This window comes from Neofelis nebulosa, chromosome 1 (assembly GCF_028018385.1).
Source record: "Neofelis nebulosa isolate mNeoNeb1 chromosome 1, mNeoNeb1.pri, whole genome shotgun sequence".
NCBI classification, from domain to species: Eukaryota; Metazoa; Chordata; class Mammalia; order Carnivora; family Felidae; genus Neofelis; species Neofelis nebulosa.
Window position 1 is genome coordinate 29,500,109 of NC_080782.1, and position 14,319 is coordinate 29,514,427.

A 14,319-nucleotide genomic window follows, 5' to 3' on the forward strand; every position below is an offset into this window, starting at 1 on the left:
GTCGTGATATTCCAGTTCACGAGTTTGAGCCCTGTGTCGGACTCTGTGCTGACAGCTCAGAGCCTGGAGCCTGCTTTGGATTCTGTGTCTCCCTCTCTCTCTGCCCCTCCCCTGCTCATATACTCTCTCTCTCTCTCTCTCTCAAAACTAAATACACATTAAAAAAAAAAATCATATTCTGCCCCTCTTAATGTTTGGTATATTTTTCCAAATTTCCTTCCATGTGTATATAATTTTTTATATAAGTTTACTCAAGGAATCGTTGCATTTTGTGTTATATTTTCATTTAACATTTTATCATAATTATTTATAATAATTAGACTATAAAAATACTCTAATGAGAGTTGTAGTGGCTATTTCATATTCCACTGTATTTGTGCCACAAAATCTATCAAAGCATTTTCTCAAAGCCTTGTCTCAAGAAATAAGAGAAAAGCCTTAGTTGAATTGTTCAAATTTCTTGATCTCAATACCTAATTTCTTTCTTACATGAAGAAAAAGCCATGACCACTATTATATTTCATACCTTGAAACGTCAGTTATTGGAAGATACACCCATTTTATGTTTCTCAGAAAGAACACAGGTCTTTAACAATGATTGTGACTGGGGTGCCTGGGTGGCTCAGTTCAGTTAAGCGTCCAACTCTTGGTTTTGGCTCAGGTCATGATCTCATTTTCATGAGTTTGAACCCCACATCTGGCTTTGCTCTGGCAGCATGGAGCCTGCTTGGGATCCTCCTTCTTTCTCTGCCCCTTCCCCATTCACACTGTATCATTCTCTCTCAAAATAAGTAAATAAACTTAAAAAAAAAATTAAAGGGGCTCCTGGGTGGCTCAGTCAGTTAAGCGTTCAACTTCGGCTCACATCATGATCTCACTCTTCCTGAGTTTGAGCCCCACATAGGCTCTGTGCTGACAGCTCAGAGCCTGGAGCCTGCTTTGGATTCTGTGTCTCCCTTTCTGTTTACCCCTCCCCATTCCTGCTGCCTTTCTCTCTCCCTCAAAAATAAATAAACATTTTTTCAAAATTAAGAAAATTAAAATAAATTATTGTGACCTGTGCAAATGTCTCTAGAGTGAGATATGTTTTCAGATGTTATAGAATCCTCTGCATGCAGAACTTGGGGAACTTTTCTATGCCCCACAGAGTCCCTCTGTGCATGACACTTTTGTGTTCCTACTGCCATACCCTGATTTACAAATGTGCCAGGACACCCCCAGCTCTTCTCACTTAGGACTCATCCGTTTCTGGAATTTGATTCCCTTGGATTTATTCATGTCCACAGCTCTCTAATATATATATATATATATATATATATATATATATATATATACACACACACACACATTATATGTGTGTATATATATATATATATATATATATATATATATATATTTTTTTTTTTTTTTTTTTTTTTTTTTTTTTTAGTTTATCTACTTTTGCCTCCATGTTACCTTGGGAGCAATGGTCCGTCCAAACTATTTGTGTCCTAACAGGAAGGATCACTTTGTGAAAGTAGATTTTATCCTCCTTGGTTGCACTAGCGACATTTCAAGTACTAAAAGCCATACAGGGCTATTGGCTACCCATTGGGCATAGAGACTATAGAATATTTTGCATAAATTAAGCAGCCAGCCACCTGGATTCCCAGTATCCAGTCTTCTTTCCCAGCTCCTTTTAACTGGAATTCCCACACTCTGCCTTTCCTCCTGTAAGGATTCCCAATCTGTGAGAACCTGCCATTGAAATGGCATCAGTGGAGTCCTGATAAGTGGCCCATGACTTGCTGCAACTGTTCGCAGTTTTTGAAATGGCTGCTTACCACCTAAGCTTCATCCCAGACTCACTTCTTTGGAACCACTAGGGACTCCAGGGCACATATATGTCCTGGCAGCTTAGGTCCCTCTCTGTGGCTTCCCACTGCTCAGAGGAGCCTGAACACATTTCTCAACCATGTCCTGCTGGGCAATACAAATCAACTTCTGTCTTTAAAAAAAAAAAAAAAAAAAAAATCTGACTCACTGGAGTCACTCCAAATCACTTTCTTTCTTGGAATTCATGACTTCTTTTGATGTTTATCAATACATCACTACCTGGTGAGCTTGCCAAGATCGTGTCTAGGTTTTGGTGATACATCATCTCCCCATGGCTTATTGCAAGGAACTTCCCCCCCTCTTTTAGGGATCCAAAAGATCCGTGAGCAGCATAAAATGGCAAGATGCCAGGAAACAAGGACTCAGCTCTCAGCTAGATATCTTATTCACCAGCACAGGGCTGCCTTTGAGTCAGTGTGTATTGGGGAAGGATTCCAGGAAGATGTGTGACTTTAGAATAATTACAGAGGTCAGCTAAGTAAGTTAAATAAGCCTGGAAATCATAATTATTCCAACCCTAGACAGGGCGATGAAGTCAAGAAGTTTATCTTTGGCTTCTCTCCAAACCTCCCTGAGAACCCTTCTCTTTGGTTCTTCTCCTTTGTCCGCTTCCCTCGAACTTGCTCAGGACTCTATCTGGGCTACTCACTGCTTCAGGGAAGCCCTTTTGGGGCTCTTTTCTCCCATAGAAACTTAGTTCCATGCCCAGTAGGCTCTGCTTGTGAAGACCAGCCAGCTATTAGGACAAGCTAATTTACTTAAAAACAGGAGTTTTTTACCTGGTTCTAAAGGTGGGCTTCAGAGGTCGGTGAAGACCCTAAGACATTATAATTTTGCTTGTGTATTTTCTGTGGAAAAGAGCCATAGATTTCCTCAGATTCTAAAATATGTCTATGACCCCAGAAAAGGTTGAAACCCTTGATGGCGAATGTCAACAGCTGATAATTGTAGGAGGTTTTCTTCCCAGTTAATGTTTGCATTTTAACCAAAGTGTGAAGGAGAAACCACCATCTGTTAAATATCTTTGCTTTGGGATATAATAATAGGACAGTTTTCAGGCCAGAGGCAAGAGAAGTAGGAAAGACTCTGGGGCAGGAAATGTCCTGTTATCACCTTTGAGATCATAGCCAATCGTCTCTGTGTAGGATCAAGGGCAGCTTCTCTGGGTTGCACTGTTTCTCTTTGAACACAAAACCTTTCCACTCTTATAAGGTGTAGGCTCTTTAAAGAAATGTCAAAGAAACTAATCAGGCTTGGGATGCAACCCTTTCTGTTCGTTACAGATAAATTCTGCTGAAGCACCAGTAGGGTTTGGTGAAAGGTCCAGAAACAGTTGCAGTTCCTGCTCTACCACTCATTTGCTGAGCAACTTTCTGAGAATGGCTTGGCCCCTCTGGACCTCAGTTTCTTCATTTCTAAAAACTCTGGCCAGTTCTCTCCAGCTTTGTGATTCTAAGAAAGCTGCCAGAATTTCAGCGTACATGAGATTTCTGTACTGCCTCTTTATTGATATGGAGAGGTGTTTTTCATATTTGGGGGGAAGACACCCAACCAAACACTAAGTTGTTTGCTTCCTTTTTAATATGTTAGCATCTTGTCCCAAGTAGCAAAACCTGCGCTTGAAAGCTTCAAAACAGTCTGCAGTGGATTGCGATTCTTGTCTCAGAAAGATTAATTGGAAACAAACTCTAAGGAAGAAAATTCAAAGCCCATTTCTATGCTTCCTGCCTTTTAGATCTTCTAACATGTAAATCGACCGTTACAAAGAGGATCAGTGATTAGAATGGCCAGCGCGAAGACCAGCATTCAGCTCCCCCATTATTCCTCGCCAGAGTCTCTGGTGACCAGCATCTCAATGGCCTTCTTTTCAGCCTGCATGATGATGAACCGCGCTAGCTCCAGATCCTGCATTCCCCAACACAACCACAGTCTTAACAAACGGAGACCCTTCCCCACCCCCAGACCGTGCTTCAAATCAGAACAAACCCTGGTAGCGAGGATCACTCCAGACATCCACATTCAGGAACTATCATTATATTTCAAAGTTTAAGAAAGCTGCTTTTGATCTCTGGATATTTGTTTACCTCCCCCATAGTTATGCCTGCTATATTCCTCATCTGCCCCGTCTTTCTATTCTTACTTTGTTTGTTTTTTTTTTTTTTTTATCCTGGCAAAATTCCCTGGATGAGGGCTGTTTTCTGATTGCTTCTTTCTCCCCCATCACTGGTCTCCTCGCATTTCCTCTCTTCTTCTAACACAGAGACTCCTTGCTTACTTAGCGATCTCAGCTGTTCTAGTAACTGAGAACCAGGAAGCAAGCAAGCAGCACTCCCAAATAGCCAGCATGGACTTAGGACAAGAGTGGGCATATCTTAGCCTTCACTCAAACCAGTTTCCTTCTGCACTGCATACAGTTCTGTTTAGAAAAAAAAACAAGTGCAAATGTCAAACATATAATTGTGTAAAGAAAGGGAAGGACGAAACAGGCTTGGGTGAGGGGAGCCTCCAATGGCTGCCCTGCCTGCCAAGGAAAATGCCAATGGATAGCTTGGCAAGGAGATAGAAAATAAAAAAGGCAGTAAAAACATGATAAAAGGGGAATCCAAGAAACCTTGAAGTCTAGGATATTTAATGATGAAATAAACAGACCCACTTATTCTACCTTAGAGTGGGAGTGGAACCAATGATCAAGTTAGCTTCAAAACAGGACAAAGATAATAAATCAGTTGAAAGAACTATTGCATCTAGAGGCACCTGGGTGGCTCAGTCAGTTGGTTGAGCGTCCAACCCTTCATTTCTGCTCAGGTCATGATCTCAGGGTCACGGGATCAAGCCCTGCGACTTCAGGCTGCACACTGGGTGTGGAAACTATTCAGATTCTCATTCTCTCTCTCTCTCTCTCTCTCTCTCTCTCTCTCTCTCTCTCCCCCCCCCCGCCTCTCTCCCCGACTTGCACTCTCTCTCCCTAAAAATAAAAAAATAAATAAAAATGAAGAAAGAAAGAACTATTTTACCTAAGCTCCCAATAGCCATCCTTCCTATTTTATTTTAGTATAATAGCTGAGCGCATGACTGCTCAAAACAAAGACTATGCTATTCTCCCCTCCAGTTGGGTATGGCCAACAGGGTGTGTATGGAAGTGATATACTACTTCCAGGTCACGCCCGTGTTTGAAAGGAAGTCTAATGCTCTCTGTTCTCATCATCTGCTGGCTTGGGTGTGGACATGGTGTCCAGAGCTGGGACAAACAACCACATGTTTAGGATGACAGAGCAACAAGAAAGAGTCTGGTCACTGATGCAATGGAGCTGCCACATCACCTTACACTGTTTATCCTTGGTCTGATTCTTGATAAGAATATAAATTTGTCTTGTTTAAGCCACTGATATTCTGGTTTTTAGCAGCAAGACCTACATCCTAGCCAATTAGTGAAATTTGTAACAAGGGATATAATTTTGGGGATCCCGTTGATGCCCCCACATTCCACTTCCCCTCTCTCCTTTGGGCAGTGGCCCTGTGCTGAAATGGGGGGAAAAAAAGTGGGAGTTGGAATCTAATTTTGACTCCACCAGTTACTCATTTTTCTTTATAGAATGAGAGTCATAAGAGTTAGAATTTATTAAATGCCTCTGCACCATCCTTGCTCGTTTGCATGATGTCATTTAATCCTCGTAAGAACCCTGTGTGGTAGGTGCTGTTATTCTTCAAATCCTACAGATGCAGTTAAGCATCTTTCCTAAGATATTATAGCCAGTGAGAGGCAAAGCTGGGATTGGGACCGAGAGAGTTTCTTGAGAGCTCGCAGCTTTTAACCACTTCCCTCTGGGCTTGACTTTTTGCATTGGTGGGAGATTCAAGGCAAATTTCATTCCCAGAGCACAGCTATCCCTTTTCAAACTGAGATACTTCCGTAGGGTGCTGACCGTGTTCTGACAATCTGTCTCTTTGAGCTAAGGTCCTGCATTACCTACGGACCACCCGCTCTTGGGTGAAAGTCTTCCTTTGGTGAAGGGAGCTAAAAGTCTCTGATTAAACTACAGTAACTCCCACTTAGTTAAGCAGGGAAATTTTTCTTCCTCCTCCTGTTATAAATTGATTTTTTTAGTCAAAATCTCAAAGTCCCAGGTCTCTGCAAAGCCACCGTCCATAATGATAATTTGGAGTCACCAAAAAAAAGACTTGCATTCTGTCCAAAATGTTTTGGAAGGCAGGATGTGTACCCCAGTGACAAACCCACACACAGAGAGAGGGCTCCCCCAGATGAGGGAGCCAGAAAAACTTCAGCCCTCTGGCCTTTCCTTTCTCACACAGGCAGGGAAAAGAAGAAATAAACACTGCTTGGTGCTAAAAAAAAAAAAAAAAAAAAAAAAAAAGGACACTCTGGAACTTGAGGCCTGTCACTGCTCACTAAAGGCAAAAAATTAAAAAGAAACACAAGTGTGAGAAGAAGACAGAAAAAGACAGAAAGAGAAGCAAGTATATGAAGATTCTCTCCGGAAATGGATGAAAGAGAGAAGCAGGGGTACCTTAAAAGGTAGTTTCTGTTCCTCTAGGAAACCACCCTGTAAGAATCCGTCTGCATCCAGCTCATACCGCATCAATGTGGCGAATTGGCTAAAGGCAGGTGAGGTCCCACACATGTGGAAGTCCCCCCAAAACTGCCAGGGGCACTGGGACTGATTCTTCTCTCAGTGGCTGAGTCAAGAACAGTCTCATAGTGCTGGGGAAATGCATTATCCCCATTTCACAGATAAGGAGCTAGAATCTCAAAAATGACAAACAGTTTGTCCCAGATCAGATGAATATTAAGTGGCGGACCTAAGATTTTACATCAAGACGGTCAGATGCCAAAAGTGACTGAAAAACACTATTTATTTGATATGTAGCTTCAATATTCCCTTTATAGCATTTCTTCTATCACCTCTTGTGCAAGTGACTCTCTTTCCTTCTTTTTTTCATTCAACATTTATTAAGCACCAACAATATCCAGTTGCTAAGGTATAAAAACACAGTTCCTCCTGTCATTAGATTTGCAGACTGATAAAGAAGGCAAAATGAAACCACATAAGGATAAGAAAGTGTTAAAAGTGTTACCAGAACAAAGGCAAAAGTAGCTGCAGAATACAGTGATAACAAAAGTTATTAACCCTTATTGAGTGCTATATCTTTGCCAGACACAGTGCTGAGAGCTTTGCCTGCACAGTCAGAGAAGGGAGACAAGACAAGATGCAATCCCATCGGTGTCACCCAGGGAAAACCTTGCTCCACTTGTCAGATTTAGCAAGTAAAAATACCAGATCCCGGGCACCTGGGTGGCTCAGTCGGTTAAGCGTCTGACTCTTGGTTTCAGTTCCGGTCATGATCTCAGGGTTCGTGAGTTTGAGCCCCGTGTCGGGTTCTGCGCTGTCAGAGTTCTCTCCCTCTCTCTCTCCAAAAATAAACAAGTAAACTTTCAAAAAATTCAGGATCCCCAGTTAATTTTGAATTCCACATAAACCGCAAACACTTTTTTAGTATAAGTCTCATGCAACGTTTGAGATATACTTCTACTAAAACATTATTCATCATTTATCTGAAATTCAAATTTAACTGGGAGTCCTTGTATTTAATCTGGCACTTCTAGATGAGGAGAGCAAGGAAGTAGCAGAATGTGTTTCACGGAGAAGTTGAGTCTTTACGATGAGTACTTTTACTCCATAGTTGGAGTAATGGGGAGAGAAGAGAGGGAAGTAATGACTGTTGAACCTCTAACCTCAGATGAACCATGACCACAAAAAACTATCAACTTTCAAAAGACCAACACAATTACTTTCTTAGGAATGTGTTAAGCCACCTCAAAATATTTCCATTTTGGAAATAAGAGAGAAATAAATTAGAACATCTATTTGGTCATTTGGTGAATACAAGTCTCCCATTGGGTTAGGTAGAGGTGGAAATAAATGTCAGTGAAAAGCTCTCGGTTGCCAAATAAACATTCAGGATGTAGACTCCTCCTTTTCATGTGGAATGGGGGTGCAGTGCTTTAAAAGAACACCCCTTATCCTTCCAAAGAAAAGATCAGAATAAAAGAGAGGAGGTAGTATGGTAGAAATAGCAGTGACCTCACACTCCCATGGCCAGCAAGGTGACTTGAATTAAGCTATTTCCCCTCTGTCAGTTTCAGCTTCCTCCTCTGTGAAGTCCCTGACATACATCTAAGGCTCCCTCCAGCCTTCACAGTGATCCAGTTTTAAGTAGTAAATCTAAGTCATGTTGGCTCTCAGGCAACCACATGAGGAGGCAGCTTGCTTCTCCAGTCTTCCTGACAATTCCATAAGCTTCCAGGATTTCTCCAGAAAATTACTTTTGTTCTTCTTAGCTAGAGTTGGTATCTCCTTTCAACCAAAGAATCAAAGAACTCCAGATCACTGCAGGCAGTGGGAAGGTGGGTACCAAGGTCAATTACATTTGTGAAACTCTGTTAAACATAGCTACACTGGCCTTTTGCCTCGTTGCGTCCGGGAGAGCAAGATGGGTCCCCAGCAGCTCTACTGGAGCCATCCGAGGAAATTTGGCCAGGGTTCTCGTTCTTGCCGCGTCTGCTCAAACCGGCACGGTCTGATCCGGAAATACGGCCTCAACATGTGCCGCCAGTGTTTCCGTCAATACGCGAAGGATATAGGCTTCATTAAGTTGGATTAAGTGAACTTCCTTGAATGGGTCATCCAAGATCCCTACCTTAACTGAAGATATCCAAGATAACCTATCTTAATGCCAACTCATGGTACATAAAATAAAAATACTTCAATTATGAGTGTTTTAATGTGAAAAAAAAAAAAAACATAGCTACACTGTATTCTTTACTGCGGGACTTGTAAGACCCTTTAACATGGTTGCATCTTTGTGACTCTTCAGGAGAGAATGAAGTATTTGGAGCTTCACAAACCTTCTTTATCGCAGATCCTTACTGTTACTGTTTTTTCTGGAGAACTTTGGAGGACCTATAGCCTAGAGTTCCTGTTTCTGGAGATTTTTCACTTATATATATTTTTTTAATTTTAATTTTTAAATTAAATAAAAATTTAATAAAATAAATTAAATTATTTTTTAAATAAAAAATCTTAATTTTTAATTTTTTAAATTTTTAAAATATTTTCTTATTTAAGAAAGAGAGCACATGCAAGCGGGGGAGAGGAGCAGAGGGAGAGCAAGAAAGAATCCTAAGCACATTCCACACGTGGCACAGAGCCTGGCATGGGGGTCCATCCCAGGACCCTGGGACTATGAGCAAAATCAAGAGTTGAACTCTCAACCTGCTGAGCCATCCAGGGGCCCCATCACTTGTATCTTTAACTGCTGTATATATGTCAAGTCTGACCTACTAGCCAATTTTAGGGTCTTAGGTGAAGGAATGAACTCTTCCATTGCTTTTTCACCCCCACAAAGTACTAGGCATAATGAAGCAAAATGCACTGTGAACACTTTGCAACCAGCCATCCCATAACCACAGAGTGATTGAATGTGATTAAAGTCACACGGATCTCAGAGCACTCTTCTTGAGGCCGGGAGAGCTGACCCATGTCACCTTGCCAAAACACAACTTTCCTGATTACTTCTGCCTGCCCGGGATTCCTGTGGTTTCCACTTGTAAGGTGATCTTTCATTTCCTGACACTGTTGCTCTCTTACTGCTATGGCGGCAGTTGTATCCCAGGAGCCCTGGAAGGGTTGGCTGCCTCAGAGACAGAGGATACATTCTCTAGGCATGGCCAAGGGCTGATTACCCACAGGTGGCTCCGCTGCAGATCCATTGGCAAATTGTGGTTATTAATGACTTGATTGCTGGCTCTAAAGGCACACTCCTCAACCCAAAGTTTTACTTAAAGTGTTTATCCGGTATATAGCAAACCCACACCATGTGCCAGACTTTTTCAGATCATCTCATACTTTCTGTTTAATTCTTACCCTATATGATTGCTTAACTCTTTCTGGATCGCTGTACATAAGCGTCTAGAAAGCAGGGAGCCTGGTGTGAAAGAACTGAAGATTGCTACTTACCATGGTGTTCTCTGTACATCACTGGCCAGAACTCCTTGACATTGAGTGTTTGAACAATAAAAATAGATTCACAAAAAAAAATGCAGGCCACAAAGGCTTAAATTTGGAAGACAAAGTGAAAAAAAAAATTTATAATAAAAACAATAGTTTTTAAACTATTTAGTGTTTAAACTAAAGTTCAAAGGGCTAGAATTTATTAGTTCCTAGAGACTTTCTTCAATAAATAAAATTCATTTAATGCAAAATTACTGTTGACTTAGAAGAAGAATGCGTTCTACTTAGGATTAATAACTGAGCACCTTGCTAAGGGCATTACATGGATATATAATACACATTTTTATATGAAAATAGACATTATCAAATAGGTACTTCTATTATTATTCTCATTCTACAGAGGAGGAAATTAAGAGAGAGCACGTTAAAAAGTTTGCCAAGGTCATATCATTAGCAAGAAGCAAAGCCAGGATTTAAATATGGGATTGATTTCCAAGTTCACTATGCCTATCACTATTTTGCTATATTCCTGATAGCTTTGCTGAGACATTGACCCTGTCAGATCTCCTGGGGCATTTGGAGTCCTGAAGCCCAGTTGTCTCTGGACATGAGTTGTCTCTGGACATGTTCAACCTTGTTCTGTTCACTTCCCCCCACCCCACCCCAAATCCCACAGTCCTGAGCTGTACAAACTACTATCATTTTCCAAATGTGCCATGTCATAGAAAATGTTGAGAAGCATTAATTTAACCACCTAGGAAATCACTTTCTGATCAAAAAGCAAAAGTCATTGATTGCACGGATAGAAATCCAATCAACGAGTGATCCAATGAGCGGTCCTTCTCTTTCCTCTAGGAAACTAGTCTAAAAAATCAGGAGCTGGTGGGGTAGAGGACAAAGAGGGTGCGAGACAAAGGATGGTTGCACAAACTTGGTAGGGTAATTAGGCTAAATGCCCCTAAGCGCTGAGTGAGATTTGCTGAAGTCAAGTCTTCATGGACTTGGTCAGAAGGCTATGTCAGTCCACAACAGGCTTCCATACTACAGCCAGTCCCGTGGGCCAAACCCAGCCTATGGCTTGTTTTTGTATAGCCTACAATGTAAGAATGTTTCTTATATTTTTGAAGGGCTGTAAACAAAACCAGAATATGTGACAGAGAATATTTGTGGCCCTCAAAACCTAAAATATATGCTATCTGGCCATTTACAGAGTAAGTTTGCTAACAACCCCTGGTGTAGAATCCACTCTGTGATCACCACAAGAAAGCCATGGGCCAATGAATGGGAAACCAGTGAATGTGAAACTTTAAATGAAAATCATTTTAAGATTGCAATGACTTCACTAACAATTGTATAGCCTGTATATAACTCTTTAAGACAGATTTGCTTAGCCTTTAGGAACGAAGTTTCAGGAGTTGAAAAAAAGAGAAACAGAAAAATAACCTCCTGTTTCCCAATTTTACACCTTCAGTTTGATAAATCTGCTTTTTCCAGGCAGATTCTGTGAAAATGAACAGCTGCAAAGAGATATTTCTTAGAGGGTATGGGGGTATCTTAACCATAAGGAAGAAAGAATTCTTTAATGCTTACTACATCCCAAAACCTTTCACACTTGCTGAATCAAAAATCCCATGTACTCTGCCTCTATTCTATCTAAAAGATAACATACTGGGTCTCAAAGGGCTAACCAAGCCCTTTGGCTTGTCCAAGATCCTACAGCTGTTAGGTGGCAAACCTGGGCTGCAAATCTCCATTTTCTTTTTTTTTTTTTTTTTTCAACGTTTTTTATTTATTTTTGGGACAGAGAGAGACAGAGCATGAACGGGGGAGGGGCAGAGAGAGAGGGAGACACAGAATCGGAAACAGGCTCCAGGCTCCCAGCCATCAGCTCAGAGCCTGACGCGGGGCTCGAACTCAGGGACCGCGAGATCGTGACCTGGCTGAAGTCGGACGCTTAACCTAACCGACTGCGCCACCCAGGAGCCCCTGCAAATCTCCATTTTCTGAGTCCAAGTCCAGAGCCCCTTTTTCTACACTCAGCTCCAGCTAGCGAATTTGAATGTGTTCCAGACATAGAATCCAAAATCCAGAGTTCCAGTTAGGCCCTGCTTCCTCATCTGATAATGAGCATACAGATAAGAGGTCCCTCCCAGCTCCATCCTTCTTTGTTTCTGAGAAATAATGCAAATGAAATGGAAAAGGAAACTCAAGTAGGCCACTCTATGTTCCTGGTTCATCCAACTTCTTTGGGGTGTGAGATCAGATCAGGGGAATTTGTCCAGATTAATTTAAGTGAGAAATGCATAACCAAAACATGAGTATGGAAGGCCTTCAGTGCTGGTAAAATGGCAGCCTGACAACAAAGACTCCTCCCCACTACAAATACATGGAATGCTGGATAAATATTTTAAAACTCTAAAATGCACAGCTTCAAAAAGGCCAAGACAGTTCCCGGCTGCCAGAAACAAAAGGAAATTCAAAACCAGAGATGTGGGGCTCCAGCTGACATGTAAGGGACCAAGAAAAAATCAGAACTGGATACAGGTCCCACAGTAAATTTGGCCTGGAGGCTGTTCAGGCTGAAACTGAGATCTTTGATTAAAACTGAGACTCCAAAAATCCTCCCAGGACTTGAATGGAGTACTTCAAGAACTCTGTCTACTGTCCAGAGCAACAACAAGGAAGCAAGTTATCTTTTCTGGGCTCAAGTGGGAAAAAATATTCATCTTGTGAAAAGTACCAAACCCAAATCCCAAACCTGAGTATGGGGTATGAATTTAAGCTAGTGTAAACCATGGGAACCTGGAGTGAAATAAATACAAAACTGCTGTGTAAAGAATTATCCACAATCCACGGTGAATGGAACGCTTAACAAAGGGAAAAGTAAAAGCTTACAGTAAAAATATACTAACCACATGATGAAAATGTATCAGGGAGGAGTATCAGCTGATACAACACATGGAAGAATAATGCGCCGAAGAACTAAAATAACAGAATAACCTGAAAGACACAGCAAAATAAGTATGTTTAAACTGAGGTGATAAAAGAAAGCACAACAAAAATCAAAATGAAAGGACTCAAAAATTTAAGTGAGCAATTTGAGTAATAATCAAGTAGAACTTCTAGAACTGAAAAGTAAAATCATTAAAAATTTTAAATCAAATTAAATAGCAGAGGAGATGCACTTAAAAAGAACTAGTGAACTGGTAGATTGATGAGAAAATCATCCAGAATAAAACACAGAAAAATAAGAACAGAAAATATCAAAGAGAGTTTAAGAAACCATGAGAGTTGACTGATATATTTGGATTTTTAAATCTAAATCAAATATAAATTACAGAAGAGAATGGAGGGAAGGGGGTTTGAGGAAACTCAAAGAAATAATAGCAGGGAATTTTCCAGAATTTAAGAAGGCCATTGAGTCCCAAGTAGCATAAAAGAAAATAAACAAAAAAGCCATACAGATACACACGTTGGAGCCAAACTTTTAAAATCTTTTTAAACATTTATTTATTTTTGAGACAAAGAGAGACAGAGCATGAACGGGGGAGGGTCAGAGAGAGGGAGACACAGAATTGGAAACAAGCTCCAGGCTCTGAGCTGTCAGCACAGAGCCTATGTGGGGCTCAAACTCAGGAAGAGTGAGATCATGATGTGAGCCGAAGTCAGATGCTTAACTGACTGAGCCACCCAGGCACCCTGGAGCCAAACTTTTAAACAAACAAACAAACAAATAAAACACTTAACAGCTCCTGAAAAGACAGAAAACCTAAAAGAAATGACAAGTAGGTTGACCACAAAATTATCAGTAGCAAAAATAGAAGAGTTTCTCTTCTATACCCAACTAAGCTGTTGTTCCTGAATGAGGATGAAATAAAGGTATTTTTAAAAATAAGCCTAAAGAAATTTATCCCTGACGTCCATTGCTGGAAAAGCTACTAATTGAATGTATTTTAGAAAGAAACACAAGTTGAATCTTAAAATAAATGGGAACAAATGAGCAGAGAAATGAGCATTGAGTTGAAACAACAGTAACAAAAATAAGAGCTAATTTGGAAGAGCCAAAAGCAAGTTAAAGGAAATACTAAAGAACAATGGCGTGGGAAATGTGAGGAGGTATCTTAAATCCTTGTATTTGGGGAAGGAAAACAAATAAAGATTGAATAACTAGTGAAGTATGCACGATAAAACTTTTACTGTAACCAGTAAAATATTTGAAATATAAGGAGGAATAGTGTAATAAAAACAATACAATAAGATAAAGAAAGGATAAAAAAAAGAAGAAAAGAAAAAGAAGTCCATGGGCAAGGAGATCTAGAGATCCCCTTTCTTGAATGGTCCCCATTGAGGTTGGGCACCACCTGGTGGTGATCATCTACTGGAGCTTGCTACTGACAAGACTTCTGGGGGGAGT

General features: G+C 40.7%; 2 protein-coding genes across 3 annotated transcripts in view; one reads left to right on the forward strand and one right to left on the reverse strand.

Annotated features, from left to right (window-relative positions):
* The window catches only part of RANBP3L (RAN binding protein 3 like), a 286,469-nt gene that overhangs the window by 198,098 nt on the left and 74,052 nt on the right, over positions 1-14,319 (reverse strand). The window lies entirely within an intron of this gene.
* LOC131504837 (small ribosomal subunit protein uS14-like) lies at positions 8,352-8,668 on the forward strand. Its single transcript, XM_058717661.1, has one exon. The coding sequence runs from the start codon at positions 8,386-8,388 to the stop codon at positions 8,554-8,556; it is 171 nt and encodes a 56-aa protein (XP_058573644.1). The 5' UTR covers positions 8,352-8,385; the 3' UTR covers positions 8,557-8,668.

Bases quoted from the DNA above. Each gene is read 5' to 3' on its own strand.
- LOC131504837 (XM_058717661.1), top strand. From the start codon at position 8,386: ATGGGTCCCCAGCAGCTCTACTGGAGCCATCCGAGGAAATTTGGCCAG.